Here is a 25,894-nt window from a genome sequence, read left to right as displayed (position 1 = left end):
TACTTAGACAGCTTGCAGTTAGACGCAATGTTGATGAAGATGAGTATGGGAAGGTTGGACAGAGACACTGTTGCTGCATATACATATATGAACCTCGTGGACAAGGCAACAAACTTGCAAAAAATCTTGGAAAGATGGCTACTCAATGTCAGATGTGAGGGAGTGTGATCTGAAAGGCCCAAACAGTTCTTGTTCTAGTTAGGGTAAATGACTTGAAGATTGCTGAAGAATTTAATAAGAAAAGCTTTTTTCTTCAGATAATTGCTCTAAAATGATCTGTCAGGTACAAGGGGAAAAAATTGGTTTCATAAAAGATCGGAAGAAACCAAATAAAATGAATTGGTCATTCAATTTATCTTTGGTAATGAACATTACACATTCATATTCAGAAATACAAGAATTCAGTAGTCAGTTCAATAGTTTTTGAAGGGTTTATTTGCAAAATCAGACAAATAGAAATGTTAATTGCTAAACAAAGCGCACTGAAAACATGCCCTATTGAAAATTGTCTCCAATTCACCTCATTGTTATATTCATCATGTTTTAGTCCGTTTGTTTCTTTGTTTGATGTGTCTTTTTGTGTGTATGACTGTCATAATGATCCATATTTGATTCTTGTGCTTGGAATGTAATCCAACTATTTAAATCATGTTGTCTCTGCAATGTCATAGACAGAGCTGCCAATTATTACAAAAATCAGTATGATTCCAAAAAGCAAACAACAAAAAAGACATTTGTACATCCATACACATGTTATACATCATATGCAACAAGTACACAAGGGTTGAATTGATTGTGACGTTGGATTTTGGGTTTATTTCAGGGAGTCGTGCAATGACCATTGATGAAGAAAATGTCATCTAAAACAGCGAAGACAAAACCTGCATAGCATCGTAAGCAGAAATTTAAGGAAGAGTTTTCACAGAAATATAGTTGCATTGCATCGTCTAAGAAAGGAGAAGTGTATGCAGGATGCACACTCTGTTCATGCACATGGTGGAGCCAACGACATAAACTTGCAAATCAAATCGTTTAAGCGCAGCTTAGCAGCACAATTTCTAGCAGGGAGCAAAAGTCCTAGGTACTTATTTAGTATATAGATATAAGACCAACCCTAATCCCTCTCTTCGCCAGATATGTGTTGTACATAAGGATTATCTTGAGTGATTTGCACCTGGAAGTGCCAAATATGAATGAAAAGCTGATCAAATTGTTGTCAAAACACTGTAATCAATTTTTTTTTAATTTTAATGTTCTTGAAATGAATTGTCATGGACTTGCGTTGTTCTTAGATTCATACATGTCCATTCAATATTTAATATAATTTTGAAAGAACTAAAATCGCTAGCAAATCGCAAGCAAATCACACTGCTTTACAACAAAATAAGATTCTGAAATAGTTAGGAGAGTCAACATGTGCTGAGTACTGATTTGTGTTTTCAAAGGTTGGCAGCTCTTCATCGAATCTTAGAAAGAAAAAGTGTCCATTCTATGGAATATTACAGACAATAACTCCAAAAATTCCCACATATAAATGTAGCAGCACACAAAACTTTGCATGCATGCCAAATTAAGAGATATAAACTTGGTTCTACACATGGATAACTTTCAGAGTATAACTTTTAAGAGTATACTTGCACAAAACTCTATGGTTATTTCTATAACATTTCAGACATTTCTGAACAATCCTTTTCAACAAAGGTAACCTTTTAAATAAAATCTAAAATCTTAAATCAGTATATGTAGTCATTTTCATTCTAGTTGACAAATCAGTTACCTTTCAAAGGCACCATCCACTATGAATAAACCTTGTCTTTACACACGACTTAATAAAGACTTTTGCAAGAGAAAAGTAAATTTGATGATTAAAAGGAACTTAATATTTTCAGTGACCTCTCTATGGCATATCTAACAGAGCATTGCAAGAAACTTATATTTATTACGAAATCAAGCATAAGTCTTATGATTGAACATGAATTTGTACTTGATTTTTACGTTCAGTAGCAAATCAACTTGGTTGCAATGCTTAACAACGCTTGATTTTGGGACTTCCGCTTGATATGCAATTGAACTCAAGTCTCTTGCAACACCCCGTAAGGAAGACAAGTAAGCTACGAAATATCGTCTATCGTCACCTCCTGCCTTTGCCACGACCTCCCCGACCACCGCCACGCCCGAATCCACCCCTACCACCTCCGCCCCTACCTCCACCCCTCCCCCTACCTCTACCACCACCACCACCACGCCCCCCTTGTCGCTGTGCCCTGGGTCTACTCTGCTCCTGTTTGCGCCCCTTGATCTTCCTCTGCTTCAGGATCTCTTCTTTCCTCCGGAGTTCACCCCCATGATGACCCTTTGACCCCTGACCTTTCTCTGTGCCGGTGTCTTCATGACGACCTCTCCTCTTGGTGCCTGAGTGCTTGCCCCCTCGCTTGGAACCATAGCGGATTCTGTTCCCTGTGATGCCTCCTAAAGGTAAAAAGATACAAATTTGTTTTATACAGTAATCAATTTACCTACACAAATATTTGCTTTTGAATGGATCAGTCAGTCGGTGAAAACTGCAGACAAAACACTTTTTGATATGATCCCAAGTCTTATATCTTAAAACCCTTCAAATAAAGTTGATATCAGGAAAATTAATTTCTTATAATGGTACTGGTAATATCCCAAATGAGTTTCAAAATTTAATGTACACACCTTTAATCACTGCTAGCTAAATTTATGACCACCGATCATTGCAAAATATTGTTTATTCCTAACACCTTTTTGCATCCGCAGAGGGATTTCAGAATGAGATTTTAGCATCTCCAGACTCCAAATTTCAACTTCTGTAAATTCATAAAATGATGAAATGCCCTTACCTTTGTTGAAACCCGACCTGACACTCTCACCATCCTCACCCTCACTGTCAGAGTGATGGTGATCCCGAGAATCTGCCTTACTCTTCTGTAACCATTCTTTGTATCTGATAGTATCACAATAATGTCAAGGGTCAATGAACAGATTTCCATTTCCTAGAAGGGCAATTCTATAAAATAATCAACATGCAACAATGATATAATACAGTCAATTTGAACTGAATTCATAATTTCTTCAGCTGTTCGAACTCAGGCCAACGTCAATAGGAAGAAAGCTAGTCTGTTGATGCTAATGATCTGTACATATTTGTGCATATCAAACAATATGTGTACTAAATAAATGTGGCAGAAAATGACAAGTGTGAGTCATTTCCAGTGTAGCTGTGGAGAGGTACAAATGTAGTTGTGACTCCCCAAAGATATGGGACAGTTGCTGCCAACCAACAACATAGCAATCAACTGACCAAGACCAAGGAGTCGCAAACAGAGCGCCTCCTGGTCAGGCCACCACTGGGAGTCGACCGGAAAGTCAAAGCCAATCTCTCTTTATCCTACGACTAAGGGGCTTTGGAGCAACGCAACTAAGCGCTCCCACTGTTCCTCCGTATACTGACTAGCCTGTTTAGGGTGAATTCCTATCGCAAGCCTCCAGCACCCATCCCTCTTCGTGTATGGGGGGCTGTGGGCCAGCACCCTGGAGAGAAAGCTGGGGTCTATATAGAACTTGGGGTTGCAAAACAATAATCAACAACAATCTCTACAGGGTGCCTTGTCACCACACGCTTCCCCTTTATCTTTTCATACCAGCCACACCTATCGGGGTGGAAGTGGCTGTCATACCCTTCAAATAGAGGCGGGGTATGGGAGCTGGGAGAGGGAGCGGGGGTATCCCTTAGAAACACTGAGATGATTATTTTGTCTGTTAAGATAATTGAGGAGACCCCTCAAACCTTATTGACACTATGGAAGTCCAGGCACCCGAGAGAGCTTCAGAAGAAGGCAACATGCAGCACACCCCATCACCCATTTGTGCAATTCACCTGCTGGTTCCGTAGCATGGCAAGACAAAACAATAGACTTGGTGTAAAGACAGATCTTCCAAATGTGAATAAAGAAATATTCATCTCAAATACAACTGCTATTCTTTCAAGCATGTTACTTATGATAGCTGGCCCCTGCATTTCATTTATGATTTCATGTTTTGAAGTACTAAATGCAGTAACACCTGCTAAAAAATAAAAGCATCCTCTTGTTCTGGTGAGAAGGTGAAGCCCATCCTCTGCTTCTTCTCTTGCTGCTGGTTTGTTGATTTCCCTTCTTCGCCCCTGCCCATCCCCTTGGCTCCAGTAGAAAGTGTTATCAAATGCCCCTCTGCAGTCTTCTAAGACCTCTTCTAAGACCTCATCTACAGTAGCAGCAGCAGCTTCAGGATGTGGGGTTGGAGACTTGGCAACAGCCCAGGACAGCAATGGATGGGGTGGGATGGGAGATAGAGCCCTCTCCTCTGCATCTGTAGCCTTTTGCCTCTTCTTCTTGACTTTGTTTGTGCAACAGGATTCATGGGAAGATTTCAACTTATGCATAGTTTTTGTTTTATTGGATTTTGCTGTTTTTAAGTGTAATTTTTTCATAATGTAAATATTTTTACTTGAAACACTGTGTCTTCTGCGAAAAATCTGTGAATTCTGTGTCCTTCCCAAATTCTGGGATTTTTTTTCTTGTTTTCCGTATTGCAGAAACCTGGGAACTTTACATAATAATGCTACATGTAGAGCCCCTATTCTGAAGTCTAGTCTAACTTAGGTCATGGTCTAATTTGGCACTAAATTTTTGGGAAGGCGAAGAGGCCAAAAATCTGTTTTCATTGTATGATTCTCATCTCTACTTTGTTATTCCCAATGTTTAAATTGTAAAGGAAAATACTTGAATTATCATTCCCAGACAGCTATGAATGAATTTAACCCCAATCTTGCTGACTAATTGAACATATTGTTTGAGAATTGTGTCACGATTGGCTCTCCATACAGTAATTAAACCACAACTTCAAACCAGAATTTAAATCAAACCCGAGTTGTAAAGGATACATGTTTTTCTTGTAAGATGCCGAGATGTATTTTCCACTCTCCGTCATAATCTTCTTCTGCTTGCCGTCCTTCCCTCCATCTCCAACAAACTTCTTCTTTTTCCTCTCCCTAGGTTGAAAAAGAAAAGAGTTATATAACATTCATACATCTCTACAGTAAAATGAAAGAGGAAAGGCGGAGTGGGAGAGAACGAGAGCCAAAGTGACAATAGGAACAGAGAAGAAACCTATAAAACATTGCATGTAAATTTACTTTCAGAAGTAAAAAGAGAAGTTTTTCATCTTTACAATGCCAGTCTCTCATCCTTATTATTATTTTTTCTCTATTAATTAAATTGAACATAAGTCCTATACCAAGAGGCTTGATAGCCAAGTCGGTAGAGCGGGGGTAACGGATTCTAGTGCCCTAGGTTTAATTTCAACTTGGTGTGCTAGTGCCCTAATAATACTCTTTACATATGTCCGTCAGCGAGGACCTCAAGCCTTTGGTCCGCTGTTTCATAACAGGTATTCATGTTTTGTTAGCAATCAGGTAAACATTACCACCACGTTTCAGTTTTAGAATACAATGACCATCCTCACCATTTCTTTCTTTGTTGTTGTTTTCTCATTTCTTTGGATTCATCTTGTGTAAAATCTAAGACTGCTCCCGCTGCTTGCTGCTCAAAGTTACTCTCGATGCTCAACCTGTATCATTTTACCGCAAATATGGAAAAGGGAGACAAATATTGTTTTACGTGAAAACTAAAATTGACGAAATGTGTACAGCTATCACATTGTTACATCTTTCATCATCTTACATTGAATACTTTCATTTTTATTCCCTAAGCATTCTTTTTCTTGTATCAGTATCAAAGAGAGCTTTGATATAACTTTTTAGTGAAAATCATGAAGAACAAGTTATTGTTTTTACCATTATAACAAATGAGTTTACACTATAGCGTGCAAAGCATTGAGAGCACCTTACTTAGAGACTGGCTGGAACAGTCCCCAAGAAATGCTTGGATATGTCAATGAATGTCTTACGTGACACAATATCATGAGTTAGTATAATTCTTATATTTGTGCATAATTTGATATGTGGTACTAGTGACACAATATCGCTATTTGATACACTTTTTAATATTAATGTTTAATTTGATATGTATTACTCGGATCGGGTGCGTATCTAGCATCAGATCCTACAGTTTCATGCAATCCTACATTTCACAGGCCCAATTGTCTGGGGACAATAGTCACTCTATTATACTTGTTCATGGGCCCATACATTTCTTTGTCATAATTCATGCTGGATACGCTTCTGTTACTAGTGACACAATTTCACTGGTTCGTATATATATATTCATGTGTAATTTGATGTGTATTATACCTACCCTTGTTCTATCTGTTTGTCTGGTGCTGTGTATGAAATGAACACATTCTCATCTCTGACGGCACTCTGTGTAAAGGGCAATGACCTCTGAGATGCTCCATCCTTCTTATTCTTCTTCTTGCCAGCTGAGCTGATAACAACTGAGAATGCATTCTAAGATAAAACAGAAAAAAAAAATGTAAAGGCAACTCAGATTTTAATTTATAGTGTTTTAAGGTGTTTTGTGAGCATAAAGAAACCGTGGAACTGTTAAACCAAATCAGTTGGGACTTAGGGTTAACACTAGTTTCCATAGTTGCCACATGCTCACTAGTCCTACCAATGCACAAACAAAACTGTGTGTAGCCCTATATATATATATATATATATATATATATATATATATATATATACATACAAACTAATGATACATAGCTAGCCTCAAGTTAAGGAGAGACTGTTTTTGAGAAATTGTGACCATGGATTTATCATATTTACACCTACAAAATATTCCGTATTTCACAACTTATTAACCTATGCCAGATACACACTAGCTATGCCTAGGCAAAACTGTACACATTATCAGACATAATGATATGGATGGTAATGTACATACCTCAGCATCTTCATCATCTTCTGTTTCCATGGCAACTCTTTTCATAGCTTGCTCATCTTTCTTTCTCTCCTCCAGTCTCAGTATATTCCTATTGATCACTTTGTTGTGTAGCTTCCTCTTGGATTGCATGATGCCATGAGCCATGTTCTTAGCAGTGGAGTTGATCTCAAAGATTGTCTATTAAAATTGATTCATACGAGAGGCAATGACAACAAATTATTAGAACATATCAATTCATACTACATGTATATGTGGATGTTCTGCAGTTGAATATAACGCAATATAGTAATTCATAGATTTAAAATTGCTCAAGTGGATTATATGTTACCAACAAGGCAGGCCACAGGGAGATATGATTCATGAATGTATCAATGCACATTTTTAATTGTATTTGGTGACATAGGCATGCACTGTGTTACACGAGACAGTTGACATTTAACAGAACTTAAACTAGTATTGGATTTGAACATCCATCCCAGCCATGGAGCGCAATTAATGTTACGGCACAAAGGCCAGTCCAAAATGTGCAATTGATGCAGGTGGCACATACATGTACTAGCATGGCGATAGTAACTTACTTGTGCACAAGATGAAATTATGTTGAGAAAGCTTTGAGCAATTTCTTCATGTGAAAGTGTTAGTGCTCATTCAAATAAGAGCTGATCATGCGAATTGGCATTTTGTTATGTTACAATTTATATAGATCCTTCTGCCGAAGGGAATAACATGTACATGTACACGTAAGTACTTACAGAGTGTGGTTTGTAGCTCTTGATCTCATCAACAAGCTGCACTCTCGTGTTTTCTTGATCACTGTCTTGAATTCCTGTTAAAGTCAAAACACACCTCATTATTTCATCGATATATTTAAATTCAATATCGACTGAACATTCCACAAAATCAATTTTTTCCTGCTGATGACCTCTTCACACTGAATGAATAGGGATGAGATTGTTAATTAGTATTTTGGACACCTCTGTCCTCCATCAGATATATATTCTCCTTTCCTTTCCCTCCTACCTCCTCCCCTCCCCTTTCCCTCCCAATTCCGTTGCTCCTCCTGATCCTCCTCCTTCCTTTCTCTTTCTGCTCCTCCTTCTGTGCCTCCTCATCCTGCCCTCTATAAGTAAATGCTACTCATTTTTTTTTCATACATGGATTCATTGTATTTTTTAAAGAAGTTAATCAGCCCATCCGCGCGCTTTGAAACATCTATATAGAGCCCCCTACAAATGTTATTACTATTATCATTATAGTTATTACTTTCCTTACCATACATGGGGTGATATGCTATATCTATGGGGTCAATCTCTTTTGACCTCTTTACACTAGCGGAAGAGGGCAAAGGTCGTGACCTTAGAAAATTCTTCATGGCATTGGATGCGGGCCTCTTCAGACCTGCCAGGTCGGTGCTCATCTTGTGATAGTTCCTCAGAAGACTTTCCTCGTCATCGACCACCGACTGAGGAACTCGACCAAGCTTCCCGGTGTTATCTGAAGGAAAGAAATTATTGCCATTAAAAGATTGAAAAACCAATTTAAATATAACTCAGATTAGAACATGATTATACAGGGAATGGGATGTCAACCTAGTAAAAAGAACTGTAGTATTTTGGGGGATGAATTAAAAGATTTGGGAAGGAAAAACAGTATTTTCAATTTTCTAAGATAGACATGTGCATTTTAGACATGTGGGCGCGCCGTGGTCTAGTGGTTCTGACTCTCGCCTTTCAAACAGAGGGTCGTGGGTTCGAATCCTAGCCATTGCGAGTTTTCCTTCAGCAAGAAATGTATCCACACTGTGCTGCACTCGACCCAGGTGAGGTAAATGGGTACCGGCAGGAAGTAATTCCTCAAACAGCTGTGCGCACCAGAATCGGTAGACTAGCTTAGCCGGGGTAATATACATGTAGGAGTGCCTTGAGCACCTAGCAAGGTGGATACGTGCGCTATACAAATCCTATATTATTATGTGCATATTACGATTTGGGGGATATAAAAACAGGCACTTTACATGAAACCTGCAGTATTTTCAAGATCCTTACGTTCCTCCTTTTCCAATTCTCTTGTTACCCCCAAAGTTTCCAAAACCTGGGGTGAAAGATCATTTGTTTACTCATCCTCTAAGAAAACATCAAACAGTGCTTGACCTCTGAAACTTTCAAACATTACTTCAAAACATTTCTCTTCAAATCTTCTTAATTTCTTTTATAATTTCCTAAAAAGCGCCTTGAGCACTCTACAGAGTGGATTTGGGGAGATATAAGTCTAATTATTATTATTATTATTATTTTAATTAAACAGTATAAAATCTGCCAAAAAAGAACAAGTGGCATCACTGCTTATAGGTTAAATATGACTCGGTGAGGGCACATTTGCGCCGCTAAAATGCATTTTTTTAACTAAAACACAATCTTCTGGATGTTTAGAGTAGTCTCTGAAGCAAGAATTCCACACTTATCTATTAATCAATTTTAATGAAATGAAATGACAACTAAAACAGAAATTTCTTGATATTTTAAGCATGATATTCAGAAATATTTTCATTATTAGAAGGAATAATTAATCAGTTCTCTTTTTTTTGGGGGGGGGGGGGGTGAGTAATCAATATAAGTATGCATTGTTTATTGTCAATGTTTCGGCAGAAACAACCTTTAACCTATTAACAGGAGCGTGATACTTGACTTCAAAATTTGAAAGTACCTTCTTCAGAAATCTTATCGTCCTTCTTGAAGAGTGCAATATCCTTGCCCAGGAACAGATGAAGGTCTATGAGGTATGGGACTTCATCAGGAGCTACAAGAGAGTAGGCTGTACCAGTCCTTCCTGCTCTGGCCACACGACCTAAGGAGGATAAGAATATCAACAGGTTTGGGCAAAGGTCTATAGGACTGCCTTTGACATTTGAAGATGAGATAGAGGCATTCATCAAGAGCAACCAGAAAGTAGGCTCTACCAGTCTTTCCTGTTCTGGCCATGTGACATTATATGGAAGATAACAATGTCAACAGGTTTAAAAGAATGTTGACAGGTTTGGACCAAGATCTGCAGGATCCCTTTGCCGGTTTCCAAGATGATGTCAAAAGCTTTGGACAAAGGTCCATATTGTTCCCCTTGTACTTCAAGTGCATTTTATACTTACCGACTCTATGTACAAAGAGCTTTGGTTTGCCTGGGAAGTGGAAGTTGATGACAACGTCTAGCATAGGGATGTCAATACCTCGGGCAGCAATGTCTGTTACAAGGAGGATATGAGTCTTCTTGTGGGTGAACTTGGCAACATTGATCTTCCTTGCAGCCTGGTCCAGGGCACTGTATATGTAGGTGCAGCTGATGCCTGCCTGATCTAGCAACTATCAGATTGAAAGACAGATAAAGAGGTATAACTACTTGCATTCATAAATTGTACTTTGTCAAAAAATATTGCAATGCAGAGCAGGCCTGATGCAGAGGCGGTACAGGTAACTGTATAGCAAAGATGTGAATAGAGGATATACATGTACATGACATTTTTTCAGCCACCAGAATTCAAATTTGGCATCTAGCTCCCTCTCTCTTGGCAGTCAGATGGTAAACAGTCTGTCTCGAAACTCGCTGTTCTGAGAAAAATGAATTTAAAGTTTAGAGATTTGAGCCTTTTTATGAGACAGAAATAATGCATTTTTAGCAATGGGAAAAGAAAAAGCACAATAAACACTAACAACTGAAGAATATTTAGCTTATTTGGGGTTTTAATTATGAAATAAATGAGATTTTTGTGTAGATAGACTGTTTAACCACAGCACATGTATACACTCATACTACACATCAAAAGATGGTAAAATGGTCTATCTTCTAGATAGACAATTTTACCATCTTATCCCAATGCACAACATTCTTTAGCTATTCTCGAGATAGACCGTTTTACCATCTGACAGCCGTGTGAAGTGGCGGTAAACTTGTCTAACTTGAAGATAGACCATTTTACCATCTGACAGCGATGATTCAAAAGTCTTAATTAAGAAGGTTAAATGGTTTATGTAAAAGATAGCTTGTTTCACCTCCAAACGACCGCTCTGGAATGTTTTTATTTTCAGAATAAATAGCCCTTGCTTAACAAACTTTAATAGTAATTGGATATTTAGAAAGCTATAGACAAGGATTATACCATGAAATATCAACCAATCAATGCTTGAGAAGGGGTTAAACATGTAACAAGGCTAAAATATGCAGATACTTTATTTCGATTCGGCAATGAGTCAAATAAATTTGGGTGTTAAGTCTGTAAAATTAACACAATTTTATTTTATATCCTTCATATCATTAGAATTTTGATGGCACACACATTCATAAATTCTAGTAATCAATTAGAATAGTAACTGTGACATACAATTTGGGGGATTTACCAAATTAAAGATTAGCTTTTATGACTTTACCTCCCTGACATATTCAACATGATGCCTTGTAGCCAAGAAGACAACTGTCAACTGATTGGGCTGGATGACAGAACGTAAAAGGTGCAACAACACGGCTGTCTTGTCATTATTCCGTGTGTATAGAAACATATTCTGTTGAGAGAGAGAGAAGAGAATCATTTTCCCTTAATGGTAGTAATACATATGATTTACATACTGAACTAAATCCTCTTTGCAGAATGCTCAAGCCAAAATGAAAGAAAGGAGACACAGAAAGTTCTAGGAATAAGGGAACCAATGATGACAATAGACAATTGGAAGCATTCATTAAGTCTGAATGCAATCATTCAAGCCACTAGTAAACAATCATATGACTGCCTGGAAATGAAACTTCAGCACAAAAGATGCAATATACAATTAATTTGGTTTTGTAGTTTTATATGTAGATTTCTGCAATATATTTGGAGTAATATGATAAAGAACAGAAAAAACAGAAAAAACAACGAGATTACAAGTATAAAGTTGGATCTAATTCATCTGAGGAACAATGTCTTCCTTTCAAAAACATAAAACATCTTACTATATATACTGACATGCACTACCCCCCCCCCCCCATTCCAAAAAAAAGAGAGAGACACACACACACACACCTTTAACTGATCACTAATCTTCGATTCTACATCTAGTCTGACCAACACTGGTTCACTCAGACCTGCACTGGCAAACTCTACCAGACTCTTCGGCAGGGTGGCTGAGAAGAGTAAGGTCTGACGATTGTCTGGTAACCTGGATAAGATCTCATTCAACTGCTCAGCAAAACCCATTTCAAATAACCTGGATAAAATGAGATAAAATAATACTGCAGTGAGGTGAAAAGAAAACCATACAGCTAGAACATATTGAATGTAATAATAAAAACATTTAGTATTTATGAGGCACCAATTCTCTAGTTGCCTATTCAATGGTGCACTATACAGTGCGTCCCAGAAAAAACGAATCGGAGATTTAGCGATGATTTATCATAACTTAATCCCAAATACAATAGACAAATGACCTACCAATGTAAAGCTTAGAATCTCCTCTTTCATGTGATATTACTTAGATGATTCCTCATTCACGCATGAGTGAGCAAAAACAATTTGAAGAAAGGATACCAAAAACTCATTTGGCGGGGGGTATCTGAATTTCAAAAAGAAAACCACATGTCTTACAAGTTCAATATCTGCTCTTTAATTTGATACCTCAATCACAGAAAATGGTCAAGAAATAACAAAGTTCTGGTTATTTGAAATAAGGCTTGAATTTCCATAATTTCATTAAATAAACTGTTTTCACTGGTTTCCCACAGAAGCTATCGCATGGTTAACAAAAGACTTAATGCATGGCTGATCGTAAACAAAACGGAGTGTCGAGTGAGTTTGAACGCTAGCCTGTAAAACCTCTTCATTTTATGAAATTATTGAAATTCAAGCCTTATTTCAAATAACCAGAACTATGTTATTTCTTGACCATTTTCTGTAATTGAGGTATCAAATTAAAGAGCAGATATTGAACTTTTTAAAAATGTGGTTTTCATTTTGAAAGCCAGATACAACCCGCCAAATGACTTTTTGGTATCCCCTCTTCAAATCATTTTTGCTCACTCATGCGTGAAGGAGAAATAATCTAAGTAATATCAGATGAAAGAGAAGATTCCAAGCTTTACATTGATAGGTCATTTGTCTATTGTATTTGGGATTAAGTTATGATAAATCATCGCTAAATCTCGGTTTCGTTTTTTCTGGGACGCACTATATATTAACCCCAGCTTCCAAAGATGCTTGGTGCATTCAAAGAATTGATCCTACCAGGCAGCAGTGTGTGGATCAATTTCTTGCTGAAGGAAATCAAACCATTGCTGGGACTTGACCTTCTATTTAAAAGGCAAGAGTCAGGATAACTAGACCACAACTTTCAAACTTAAGCTGATAACTTCATGAACTACTTTTTTGTTCTTCAGAAAGTCATAGACTTGTATGGATTACAGCCAACCTCAAGAATATCAATTATACATACATCCATTGTCACTGCATGTCCAGCCAGCATTTATACTGACTAGGCCTAATATGGACTTCTCTAGTAAGCAGCTTGATTCTTTCTCAGTTTCCTCTTTTATCCATCCTTTTTTCTTCATTCAATTTACCTCTAAGGCTTCATATTTTGTTTTCTCTCACTTCTAGCACATGCACACTAGCCTAATGGAGCTGAATGGTTCCTTTATAAAGCACATGGAAGTTTTACTTACAATTCAGTAATCAAAAGATTAAAAAACTTTTACCTGTCAGCCTCATCAAAGACCACATACTCCACTTGCATGAGCTTGAGGTCCATCTCAACCAGGACGTGAAGAAGACGACCAGGGGTAGCGATCAGGATGTCAGGGTTCTCATGAAGGGCAGCAAACTGGTCATCCATCCGGTCACCTCCAAGGATGACCTCTGACCTCAGATCCATGTAACGAGATAGCTGTTTGAATGAATGAATTACCACACCTGATTAGATTTCAACCTTTGAACAACATACACTGTATTGTGATGAAAAATTTATAAAATTCTATATGATGTTGGCTTTATAGTTGAAATAAAAATTATTTATTTTTATGTCAATATACTGATCTTAATCATTCACACACATCTACAACCATAATGATTAACAGATAAGGAACACATATTCCTTTGCTACAATTGCTCTAGAACTTCTTGAGAGAAAGGTATTAGGATTAGATATATATGACATAGCTATCAGATTTTAGGCAAAATTCAAGCAATTAAAAAGGATTTTTAATGACCTATCAAGTTCTTTATATTCAAAATAATCATAATTTGGTCTTTCCTTTCCTCCGCGATAGGACCTGTCTCTGTTAATAGGAGATAATGATTTTAACAAAATCAATATGATGTTGAATTTATAGTTGAAATAAAAAAATGATTTATTTTATGTCAATACATGTATACCGATCTTAATCATTCACACACATCTACAACCATAATGATTAACAGAAAAGGAACACATATTCCTTTGTTACAATTGCTCTAGAACTTCTTGAGAGAAAGGTATTAGGATTAGATATATATGACATAGCTATCAGATTTTAGGCAAAATTCAAGCAATTAAAAAGGATTTTCAATGACCTATTAAGTTCTTTATATTCAAAATAATCATAATTTGGTCTTTCCTTTCCTCCGTGATAGGACCTGTCTCTGTTAATAGGAGATAATGATTTTAACAAAATCAATATGATGTTGAATTTATAGTTGAAATAAAAAATTATTTATTTTATGTCAATACATGTGTGTTCACACACATCTACAACAATAATGATTAACAGAAAAGGAACACATTCCTTTGTTACAATTGCTTGGAACTTCTTGAGAGAAAGGTATTAGGAGTACCGTAAGTAACGGTGTATTAACCGCACCTTTTTCTCGGCGGGACAGAATCAAAAGTCGGGGGTGCGGTTTATACACGGTGACAGGTCTGAGCCAAGCCAATCTCAGCCCGATACCACTACCAGTTTTCAACTCGGGTCGGGTGGCCGAGCGTAGCCGCTTGGGGCAATCCCGTTTAGAGGGGTATGAGCCGCGGGTATAAAAGGGAAGCAACTATGACTACCGGTATTTGCCGTAAATGTCCCTCAAAGTTATATCACGGTAACAAACGCACCTACCTTCATGAAACTGACTTTTTTTAATGGTGTGACTCTGTCTTTGTTGTCATTTTTTAGTCATCGCGGCAAAGTTCAGACGCCAATCGATCGCACAGCGCGGTGCAGCTAGCCGAATAAGACATGCATGTGTAATGTTTATCGCAACGTCAACGTAAGCTGGCGCTTTACCTTTCCGTGGAAGTTATTTTGTTTGACAAATTATTGGTATTATTTGACAATTAATTTCTTTCATTTGCCTTTCCTTCATTTCTCTCTATCATCCATCATCTCAAAATCAATCTTCAATCCCCATCTTCACTCCTTCCGACTTTTTATTTTTAATTATTATTCACTTTATTCCCGCCCAGAGCTCCCATTGAAAATACGGTATACCGGTACTAGCATTTTTTTTCCTATTTTGCTGTCTGTAAGATACCGCCACACACGTACTGAGAACTACTGGTAGTGGTTCAAAGCAGACAAGAAAAACACCTGAACAAAATCGCAAATTTCTCGTATCTTGAACCTTCCCGTATTCCCTTGTCTAAAATTCATGTCAAGACATTGAATGCTAGACAGAATTCTGAAAGCAAAAGTGGGGCTGTGATGCAGGAAATATGATATGAACGATCTTCTCGTATGGGTGAGCCCCCATGTTGATGCTGGTATTGGTACTTGCAATGAACACCGGTACCATATGTGTGTGTGTGAGGTGACTCGAAGTGTGGAAGTGGCCAATAATATCGGCAACTTGCAGATAAGTGACGAAGCGCTGATTTCCCATCATTTTTTACCAGTAATTCTTCGATATTTTTTGGTTCTTGACTCTTTCTTAAATACGCATATTAGAGATAGAAAGTAAGTTTGATTACATTTTTTTTTTTTTGATTTTTTTTTTTTTTTTAATGATTTTTTTTTCCATCCGAAAATGGGGGGTGCGGTTAATACACGGGTGCGGTTAATACACCGTTACTTACGGTAGATATATATGACATAGCCATAGCTATCAGATTTTAGGGTAAAATTCAAGCAATTAAAAAGGATTTTCAATGACCTACATGTATTAAGTTCTTTATATTTCAAATAATCATAATTTGGTCTTTCCTTTTCTCCCCAATAGGACATGTCTTTGTTAATAGGAGATAAAATAATCCATTTCGTAAAGCAACAGACATTGATCTCAAAGAAAACTTGATAAAATAAAAAAAAAATCATCTGTAGGGAAAAGAAAGCAACTTCATTGATGGCCCACAAATTCGACAAATCAATCTTCACTAAATGCAGGTTTTCATGAAATGCTTACCTCCTTGGTGAATTTCAGTGTTTGAAGAGCCAGCTCCCTGGTGGGTGACAGGATCAGGGCTCTAGCACCAGACTGGGCTGATCGTCTCTGGAGCCGCTCCAGCATGGGAAGGAGAAAGGCTGCTGTCTTACCACTCCCTGTTCGTGCCATTCCCACAACATCTTGTCCTTCCATGATAATCGGTATGCACTGGAACACAAGAGTCAAAGTATACATTCACTAGCACTACAAAACTTGATGTATATCCAGTTGTTGCACATCCAGACATAGTTGTTTGTGTGGACAAGACCGAAATATCAAGAACTTTGCAATAGATATTTTATGTGAGACAATATCAAAATGCATAAGCTTTCAGAATTATTTGATGCATGTGCGTTGATAAAACCCAGCTGAAAAATTAATAATTTTCTATAAAGCATCTGGACATCAGACTCCCTTCTTGCTTTTATTAATGGCACTTTTATAACATACAGATGAATGAAGAATTGCAAGATGTTCACATGATTTAGATTGCTTGGGAAAGCAGTATTTGAAGACTTGATTAAAGGCAATGACAGTACACTTAAAAGCAATGGTTAACATTGATTTGCCTCTACAACATTTGATCTGTAAGATCACATTTGTAACCTGTTTCTGGAATGTGTCGTAAAAATGAAACCCTTACAAAATTGCATCTGAAAATAATTTTTTTATGTTTAAAGATAAAGTGACTAGTAACATCATCCCAATTTTATTTCATATACTACATTTGTTAAAATTAGACTCTCCAGTATAATAATCAAAAGATTATAGTTCAGTTACAGATCTACAGTGTATCTCTTGAAAGGGTCTGCAATAATTTTTTTTTTCTTCTTAGGTATTTTTTTTTCTTCGATATGAATGATATGAAATAAAACAGACAGCAAATTTCGGGATGTTTCTAAACAACACATTTTTTTAATGTTAACCAATGTCTTAATCTTCTTTGATGATAAATGAGATGCCACACACCATAGATATCTGATGCAGCAAATGTGAATCAGTTTTAGCAGCTGAAAATACATTTGCAAATGACAATCTGTCTATGATGATCCATTTAAGACTAGGAATAGAGACATAAGTTCAGAGTGTCAGTAAGATATTTTTGGGGTCGCTGATGAGAGTATTGTAAAGACTCAGTGAAATACTTACTTTTCGTTGTATAGGTGTAGGGATTTTATATCCTTTCTTCATGATACCTTTAAAAACCGCATGGCTAAGACCTATTGGAATGAAGAGAAGTGAATAAAAAAGAGTAATTAAATAGGATTTTAAAAGACAGTTAACATTCTGTCACTAAGTAATACAACTTATCAAGTGTTTATATCCACTCTGTAGAGCTCGAAAATATTTAGATACCTGATACATAGGGCTAATAATTATGCCTGTTGATTTTTTTTCTCTTTTTATTCAAATCAACTTTTTGTACGGGGTAGACTTGACATTGAAACAGAAAAATCTGCTTCTGAAATACTGATTTGAATCTGTCAGTGTTATGTGTTGTTACAGTCTTACCCATAGATTGGAAACCTCCAGACTTTTTCTTTTTCCTGTTCTGTTGTTTAACCAATGCCCTGGTGTCTATGTCTGCATCCGAAGAATAACCATCAATGGTAGGAAATCCTGCTGAAACTTTCATCTGTAAAAAGGAAGCAAGAAGGTATTTTCTTGACTTTTTAAAATTGGAAATGGCAAACAGATCAGTGTTTACTATCTTGATACTTGATGAGATAATTCCTCTTGCAGCTCCAAAAAGTTAAACTGGAATGAATATTAAATGATGATATCAAACTAATGTTGTTAGATTTATGCCGCAATTCTCAAATCTCAACTATGGAATGGGACAACCATTTTGGAATGCAATTATTCAAAATCAAAATTGACTTATGTACAAAGGGGTCGACGTTTATAAGTCTTCGAGCTCCTTTTGTCATTCCCAATTCCAATAAAACTGTTTATGTCGTTGTATTCATTGTCTTTTTACCTTCAATTGTTTCTGATAATTCTCTTGTCTATGTACACATGTTTTTAAGGTGAATGAAATAAATGAACTTGAACTAAAAATACAAATTAGGCCTACAATCCCTTGAATATAAAAAGTTTTCATTTAATAAGAAAATTGTTTCTGATAATTCTCTTGTCTATGTACACATGTTTTTAAGGTGAATGAAATAAATGAACTTTAACTAAAAGTACAAATTAGGCCTACAATCCCTTAAATATTAAAAGTTTTCATTTAATAAGAAAATACATGTACATGTAGCTACTGATGACTGCTCAACAATCACAAAATTTAGATGAAACAGGATATGATCTCTTCTGGTGAAAACTTAAATTAATGTTGGAACAGCATCATTTTGAAATTTGTCCAATTGTCACACTGGCAGTGGCACTGCACTCTGATGTGTCATCAGTTTCTGACATTCTGTATAATTTATATTAATGGGGAAGTTTACCCTAACAAACATTTTTATGTAAACATACCAGCAAATTATTAAAAAAAACTTTGGTGAAGATTTGAGGAAAATCCATCAAAGATAAAGAAAGTTAGGGTCTACAGTATAGGGTCTTTTAAGTGTTTGATTTATGACATCATAAACAAGCAGCTGCCACATATGGCTATGTAACATAATGCATAAATTTCAATTTTTTAATGGTTCATGAAAAGTAAAAACATTCATTATTCTTTCAGGAGCGGGTGTGAAATAATTTAGCTGTTGACATACTGAAATAGATCTACAATAAAACGGGGGGGGGGGGTGGGGCATTCAAATATATTGCTGTACACATGCCAGGGACTCGATTTTAAGGCGCGCGAGAGCGATCGCGCGCTACATGCGCGCCTTAATCCATTTTTGGTAGCGCGATTAATAGCGCGCCTCGCGATAGCTGACCTGCGCGCAAATGCCTAAAGTCGCCCTCAAAATCACCCAAAATCATGCTTTCGGGGGCGACATAAAATCTGAATGTCGCCCCCGAAATTATTGCCGAGTGATAACAACTCAACGGCCCACTAGTGCCATATGCTCGAGCTCCGCTTACCATTTAAAAACCATCCAAAATCCACACTCAAAATCACGAATAAGCCTTAAAAGTAGCGAGTAGCGCAGTTTCAAATTCCGAAGTTGCGTTATTTTTTCTGTACCACGTATTTCCATACACATGGTACCAGGTATGGAAAAAAAAAATCAACGCAACGGTCGGGAAAGAGTTGCATGTATAGGGGTCCATTATGACTACCACCGTGTGCCATTTCGAATGCACATGTTTCCGCTACAGATATCACAATTCTGTGATAAAATAATTCGAATTACACAGGAAATAAATCCCAGAGTCTAGTAACCTAGCATTGGTGAGTTGTCATTCGGCTTTGCTTTTCAAAACGGCTTATTAACTTCCAAAATAAGTTATCTAATTTATCAATTATAACTAAAAAATAATTTGTTTTCTTTTTCTAGGGGATGAGGTATTATATCAGACAATAAATCATCAAACAAAGCTCCATCTTTTTTTACAAGGACGGCGGCAGGCTCACGCATTGGCGCTTTTCTAGCTAGCCAGTTGGAGCTCTGTCTCTCTGCCAGAGCTCTGGGGGACAATTCGCTCAGTAAAGGCCTCAATGATGGTGATTTTCTGTTTCAGACAGAGTTTACATTTCAGGAATATTATTCAAAACTGCCAATAAAGTTTGATGATTTCTTCATTGTCATGTATATTTAAGTTCTTAATGAATACATTCTCACCAAATTTAGACTCCCCCATAGAGAAATTAAATTTTCATGGAGATCTGCGTTTTCAAAGAACTTCAGGAAAAGTTAGGGTAAGTGGGCCTTTATTACATGTACATGGCTGACTAGGGTATTGTATTGGAATAAATGGAGTGGAAATTAGATATTGAATTCATTTATATCCAAGTCCAACTCACAGTCACACACACACGCACACACCCACACACACCCACCCATCCACACACACCCACATCCAAGATTCTAAACATGATAAATAACTTTAAAAATCATACAATATTAAACAAAAAGTAATAATTCCTTAATAAGTGAACAGGTATTCCTCAAAATACAAAAAAGTAGCATTTAAAAAGAGCCCCCGAAATTTGACAAAAAAATTAAAATGGAGCCCCCGAAAAAAAAAAAAATTGTCAGTGACTTAACTTTTAGCCAAAGTCAAAACCTAACTAAAACAGGTTTTACAACACACAATCTAATTACAATACATTGTAAAACAATTATAAATACTTCCTTTGGTTGTTGATTGTAATTTTATAGTACATTTCCTCCATCCATTTTGTTAATTGGGCAAAAAGCTCCCCTTGTATGTTGAAGAAGAGCTTTTTGAAGTGCTCCTCTACCGCTCTCCTTAAAAGTTCTAGGAGAGCTTTTTATTGCTCCCCTTATAATTATAAAACCGAGTCCCTGACATGCATGACCGAAAAATGCGTTTAAAGGGGTGTTTTTTTCAGTTTTGGATGCGGGCCGCGCATGCACTCGTTTAGGGTATCAAAAACACTGATTTTCAAAAAAAAAAGGGGTGGTTTTGAAAGACTGGTCAATGGTCAATTGCGGGGTCAAACATATTTTATTTTTTTCCAAAGCTATTTTTAAGACTATTGAGCCAAACATGTTTAGGTTTTTTTTCTATCTTATCACTTCTTGATCACATAAGTCCTCTCTCTCTGTCTTTACTTAATGGGTCAATATAACCCCAGAAAATATATCTTAGGCCACTGAGATTATTGGAATTGTAAACTAATCTATAAAAAAAATGCTGAATTTATCACAAATGGTGCTTGGTACACTGATAATTCAAAGAACCGAAAAAATTATTAAAACGTTATCCCCTTTTGTTAGAATGTTTTTCTTTTATATATCTTATAGATCTTTGATCAACAACCTTATCGTTTCTGGGGAGTAATCCCCCTATTAATCGCTAGAGGGTATTCATTTGTCTCGCAATCTACTATGGTCAAAAAGGAAATTCGTGATCACTCTCACAAAAAGTGTTCACTAGCTTACAAGTTCACGAGCTTTCGAGTGCCGCTGCAACTCTTTATCAAGTGACGAAAATTATCTGATAACGTAGTCTATTCATACCAATCCCCAGGACCGTACACACGAACGTGGGAACAATAGGTGGGCACTGATCCGTTGTGTGATTGGTCAGGCGTTTCACCAATCAGTGCGTCGATGTACGGTGCGGCCGGTGATTCGTATATGCAAATAAGCCTGAGGTATATGCAAATACGCCACGAGTCAGCAATATGCAAATAAGACAAAATTGGCGGGCTCGCTAGTTTCCCGTGGGTGGGGGTTGACTAGCTGAGCGGTCCCTCGCTCGGGGCCGGGAACAATCGGGTCGGCGTGCACTGCCAGGTAAGGGGGTATTGTGCTGTCGAAAGGTTCGCATCCAGAAATCAGGGATTTCAATCCCGCTGTCTCTGTTGAAGTTGTTAGGACAAAGACGTATACTAATAGCCTCCTTAATCCTGCGTGTATACCAATGTCTCTCTTTGGCAACGCAATGTACACCCTCCCAATCTGGGTGGTGTTGCTTCTCCCAAGCATGTTCTGCCACCGTGGATGTGTCGGTTTGCTGTAACCGAACATCGCACTTGTGTTCAGAAATGCGTTCAACTATCGGTCGGGCTGTTTCACCGATGTAAGACCCGTCACATCCCTGGCAAGGAATGTTGTATACTACGCCATCACGTCTTTGATCAGGGATTGGGTCTTTGGGGTGTACAAGCTGTTTGTGTAGGGTGGTGTCCGAGCGGAAAACCGTTCGGATACCGTGACCTTCTAATCGGCGTTTGAGTTGTGGTGAAAGACCATCTTTGTATGGCAAGACTGTGCAAGTCTTGAAAACCTTCTGATCCCTTGGCGGATGTTTCTTCTTGAAAGTGTTCTCGATAAAACGGCGTGGGTAGCCGTTGCTGTATAAGGCGCCACGTATGTGTGCTCTTTCTTTCGGGAGTTCAGGTGGGTGAGTTATAATACGTGCTGCTCTGTCGAACAGATTGCGAGACAAATGAATACCCTCTAGCGATTATTTCAGTCCGCAATAATGAACCTATTTAGTATTAATCCCCCTATTGTTTGCTGATATCTTATTCCTCAGTTTTTTGTTTCATATGTATTTAAATGTTGGTTGTTTTTTCTAATTTCTTTCAGAGAAAAAAAGGAATGAATATAAAAGAAAAAATAAAACAAATAATAACAAATTATAATACTTAATAAAATTGTTACCCTACTTTTCATACAGTGTGTGGCAAAAATAGTCAATCATGACTTATTGCCAAATAAAAATAAGGAATGGAATGGGATATTTTTCCCCTAGTTTTGCCTATTTAAGCTTATTGTTGGCAAGTAGACATAACTTGTTTAAGGGTTCTTCTTGTCTTTCCGTTAATGCCCACAATCTTATATTGATTATGGCATATGAACGTCAAGATTGACTTGACCTGAATTTTGCCGGGACCGGAAGGTGCAATACACCGGGTGAACACCCTACTCTTTGACGAATAGTGTATTGGTTTTAACGTGCATAGGCTGTGACTCTCCTATACACGGGACCAACATTTGCGTCCTTTCCGATGGACGGAGTGTTTTCCAACTGCATTCACACCTGCACTGAATACAGTGGTGAGGCACGCTAACACACAACGCTATAGCATCAGATTTTTTGTCAGACGCATTTCGGCATGAGCGGGACTTGAACCCCTCACGTTGAGATCTACGATCTTATCCGAAACATGCGCTCTAACCGACTGAGCTACGCTGCCTCTGTTCTGGGTTCTGGCGGCAACTTGATTAGGGGCCACAATGTGTAAATGGAGCCCGCAAAAAACTTGTTTAGGCAATTAGGGGGTTATTTTGCACACAGAGAAAAACTTGTTTTGGTCACGCATGAGTACAGCAACATCTGACTGCCCCCCCCCCCCCCCGAAATGAAACCCATTTTCAATTTTTAAGAAAATGACATTTCAATTCACAATACATGGGAAGCTGCTCGCATATGACATCACAAATTTGAAGAAAAAAATTATGATATCTTGCTAAATCGTTGAAGTACGCGTACGTTTGCTGGATTTCGAACCTTCAGGCTTCACCATTATTTATTATTATTTTTACAATATAGTCAACAGACTTTTTTGTCACTCAACTCTCAGGGCGAGTTCTTGGACTTGGTAAGAAAAGGAAACATCATCATCATCTGATCAAAAACTGAACAAGGAATGCATGCTGAATTTTCAACAAAAAGAAGCAAAATCAAACTGTAAAACTTGTCAAGAAATCAAAATGAATTAAAAAAAAATTAAAAATCAAAGTCAAAATCAAATCAAAATCATGAAAATCAAACCATGCAAACAGTCAAACTTTTTTTACACAAGAAGTGCATCTGTGCAATTTCGTCTGAAGGAGAGCAGCAATGGATATCTCTACATTGACTGAACAGGCTTAGTCCTAACTTACAACGTCGTTAGTGTAAAGTAAAGACTAGCTAAGCTAAGATAAAGTAAGAGAAAACCAAAAAAGGGTCAGACAAAACCCTACATCAATCACAGTATGTGGGACACAGCAAGGAAACATATTTTGATTTCGCACGATATAACTCTACCACAGTAAATGTATAATTGATAATGACATATTTACCCGTTTGGGTGATACAGAATTAATATTTCCATCACTTCCTATCCCATCATTTTGCGTTCCGTCAGATTTTTCACTTCTTTTACGCTTTAACTTTAAGTGTCCCTTCTTAGGCTTAGCCATCTTGTCTGTACAACACGTGTGAGATCGGCTGCTACTGTAATTGTGAATATATGTATAGCGCCAGCTCTAGCGCAGAGGATATGACAGAGACCGATCGGACTGACGGAATTACCGTTGTATCTTCGGAGAAAACTGTTTAATGATAAATTTAGATATTATTTGTTGTTTAGCACTTTATGCCATCCAAGTAGAGAAATTTTCATTGAACATACGAACAGACACGAATGGAAGGAAGGGGAAAGACCTTTCAAACTTCGAGCCTGTAGTGATGAGGTACTTGTAGAGAAGCAAGACAACTTATTAACAAGAATCCCGGAATGGCGTTTGTCCCGCCCCCCTGTGTCGTTTTGTGCTCATCGTATAATTAGAAAAAAGGATATGCTAACGGCCGAGATGAAAGCTATCGTTCTAGAAAGAATTGGAATTGTGTGGAATGGTTATTTACATATATATACTGATGGATCCAAACAGGAAAATTTTAGAACGGGGGCAGCATTTTATGTTCCTCAATATAAAATAAAAAAGTATTTCAGGTTATCCAATGTAAGTATCATGAGAGCGGAACTCCTGGCCATTTTAATGGCACTTGAGTGGTTAGAATCCTTTGATAAACCATGTTCAGTTGTAATTTTTTGCGACTCTTTGTCAGCGCTGAATGTGATTGATTCATATTTCATAAAATGCACCATTGTTAATGAAATTTTATTTAAAATTCATAAACTCAGTATGAAAGATATCTGTATTAATTTTGAATGGATTCCCTCACATTGTGATGTTAACGGCAATGAGATCGTCGATAAAGCTGCCAAGAAAGGAGCCGCGAAAAATTTTGTAGACATCGTTTTACCAAACACTATAAATGAACTCACATGCTCACGCATGACATTTTATAAAAGTGTCTGGCAAGCAGATTGGAATGCGTCTAGAAATGGTAGATTTTTATATGCTATTCATGATAATGTTTTTAAGCAGGCATATAGAAAAGGTTTTTCTCGGAAAGAGGAATGCCTCCTTCATCAAATCACAGTAGGTAAGTGCAAATTAAACTATTATATGTTTCAAATTAAACAGCACTCTTCCGGCCTCTGTGAGGTGTGCAAAGAATTTGAGACTATTGAACATTATGTTTTATTTTGTTCAAAATATGTAAAGGAGAGACGCATTATGTTTAATAAACTTAAGATGAATGACCCGAATCTTAAACAATTGTTAATTAATCCCGATTATACACGGGAACTACTATGTTTTATATATGCCACTAACCGTTTTTACAGTTAGGTGTGTGTCCTTTTTTTTTTTTTTTTTTTTTTTTTCTTTTCTTTCTTTCAAACACAAGAAGGATTAAAAAAAAAAGAAAAAAAGAATAAGAAGGACGTGTAATTGTATGTGATATCACATTTGAATTGTTATTTGACGAATATTTTAAGAAATTCTATAAATATATAACTAGTAGCCGATTGGTTAGCTGGTGTGCCCTTTTTCACGAACAATCATTTAGCACGCGCGATATTTAATTTCTCTATTTGTATTGAAGTATTATTCCTCGAAGATGTTTAATCTTGTAGGACCTACTAATATAATAGGTGGATGGGTGACTAATCTATATTAATATGTCATATAATCGTCACCAATGGTCTAACGTCGTATGGATCTCCTTTGCCGACGACGTCCTACTTACGAAAGTGACTGGCGCGTATAATCTGGAGAGATTGAAGAGCGCCATCATATTCAACAACAACAACAACCGATCGGACGCGACCACCGATCTCGAATACTAGTAGTTCAGTGGACGCGAC

The 25,894-nt window shown here is 37.2% G+C and overlaps 1 protein-coding gene across 1 annotated transcript; it reads right to left on the bottom strand.

The window, feature by feature from the left end:
• Positions 1–417: 417 nt before the first annotated feature.
• Positions 418–24,140, bottom strand: LOC129260536 (ATP-dependent RNA helicase DDX54-like). The gene is made up of 17 exons (XM_064099735.1): positions 23,979–24,140; positions 17,827–17,950; positions 17,464–17,534; positions 16,294–16,482; positions 13,623–13,810; positions 11,956–12,139; positions 11,327–11,458; positions 10,054–10,264; positions 9,615–9,755; positions 8,184–8,405; positions 7,664–7,737; positions 6,912–7,088; positions 6,318–6,469; positions 5,527–5,631; positions 4,946–5,053; positions 2,865–2,968; positions 418–2,469 (listed from the first exon to the last, which is right to left on the bottom strand). Exons 1-17 carry the CDS (start codon positions 24,096–24,098, stop codon positions 2,132–2,134), a joined length of 2,640 nt encoding a protein of 879 aa, XP_063955805.1. The 5' UTR covers positions 24,099–24,140; the 3' UTR covers positions 418–2,131.
• Between the last annotated feature and the right edge of the window lie 1,754 nt (positions 24,141–25,894).

The sequence above is a fragment of the Lytechinus pictus genome, chromosome 1, assembly GCF_037042905.1.
Source record: "Lytechinus pictus isolate F3 Inbred chromosome 1, Lp3.0, whole genome shotgun sequence".
In the NCBI taxonomy this organism is placed as follows: Eukaryota; Metazoa; Echinodermata; class Echinoidea; order Temnopleuroida; family Toxopneustidae; genus Lytechinus; species Lytechinus pictus.
Note: the sequence above shows the minus strand (reverse complement) of the source record. Positions and strands in the feature narration are given on the sequence as shown.

Bases quoted from the DNA above. Each gene is read 5' to 3' on its own strand.
- LOC129260536 (XM_064099735.1), bottom strand. From the start codon at position 24,098: ATGGCTAAGCCTAAGAAGGGACACTTAAAGTTAAAGCGTAAAAGAAGT. The intron at 10,265-11,326 runs GTAAAGTCATAA...TCAATCTGATAG, and splicing joins ATGTTGAATATGTCAGGGAG to TTGCTAGATCAGGCAGGCAT. The intron at 2,470-2,864 runs GTAAGGGCATTT...TTTTACCTTTAG, and splicing joins CAGGTCGGGTTTCAACAAAG to GAGGCATCACAGGGAACAGA.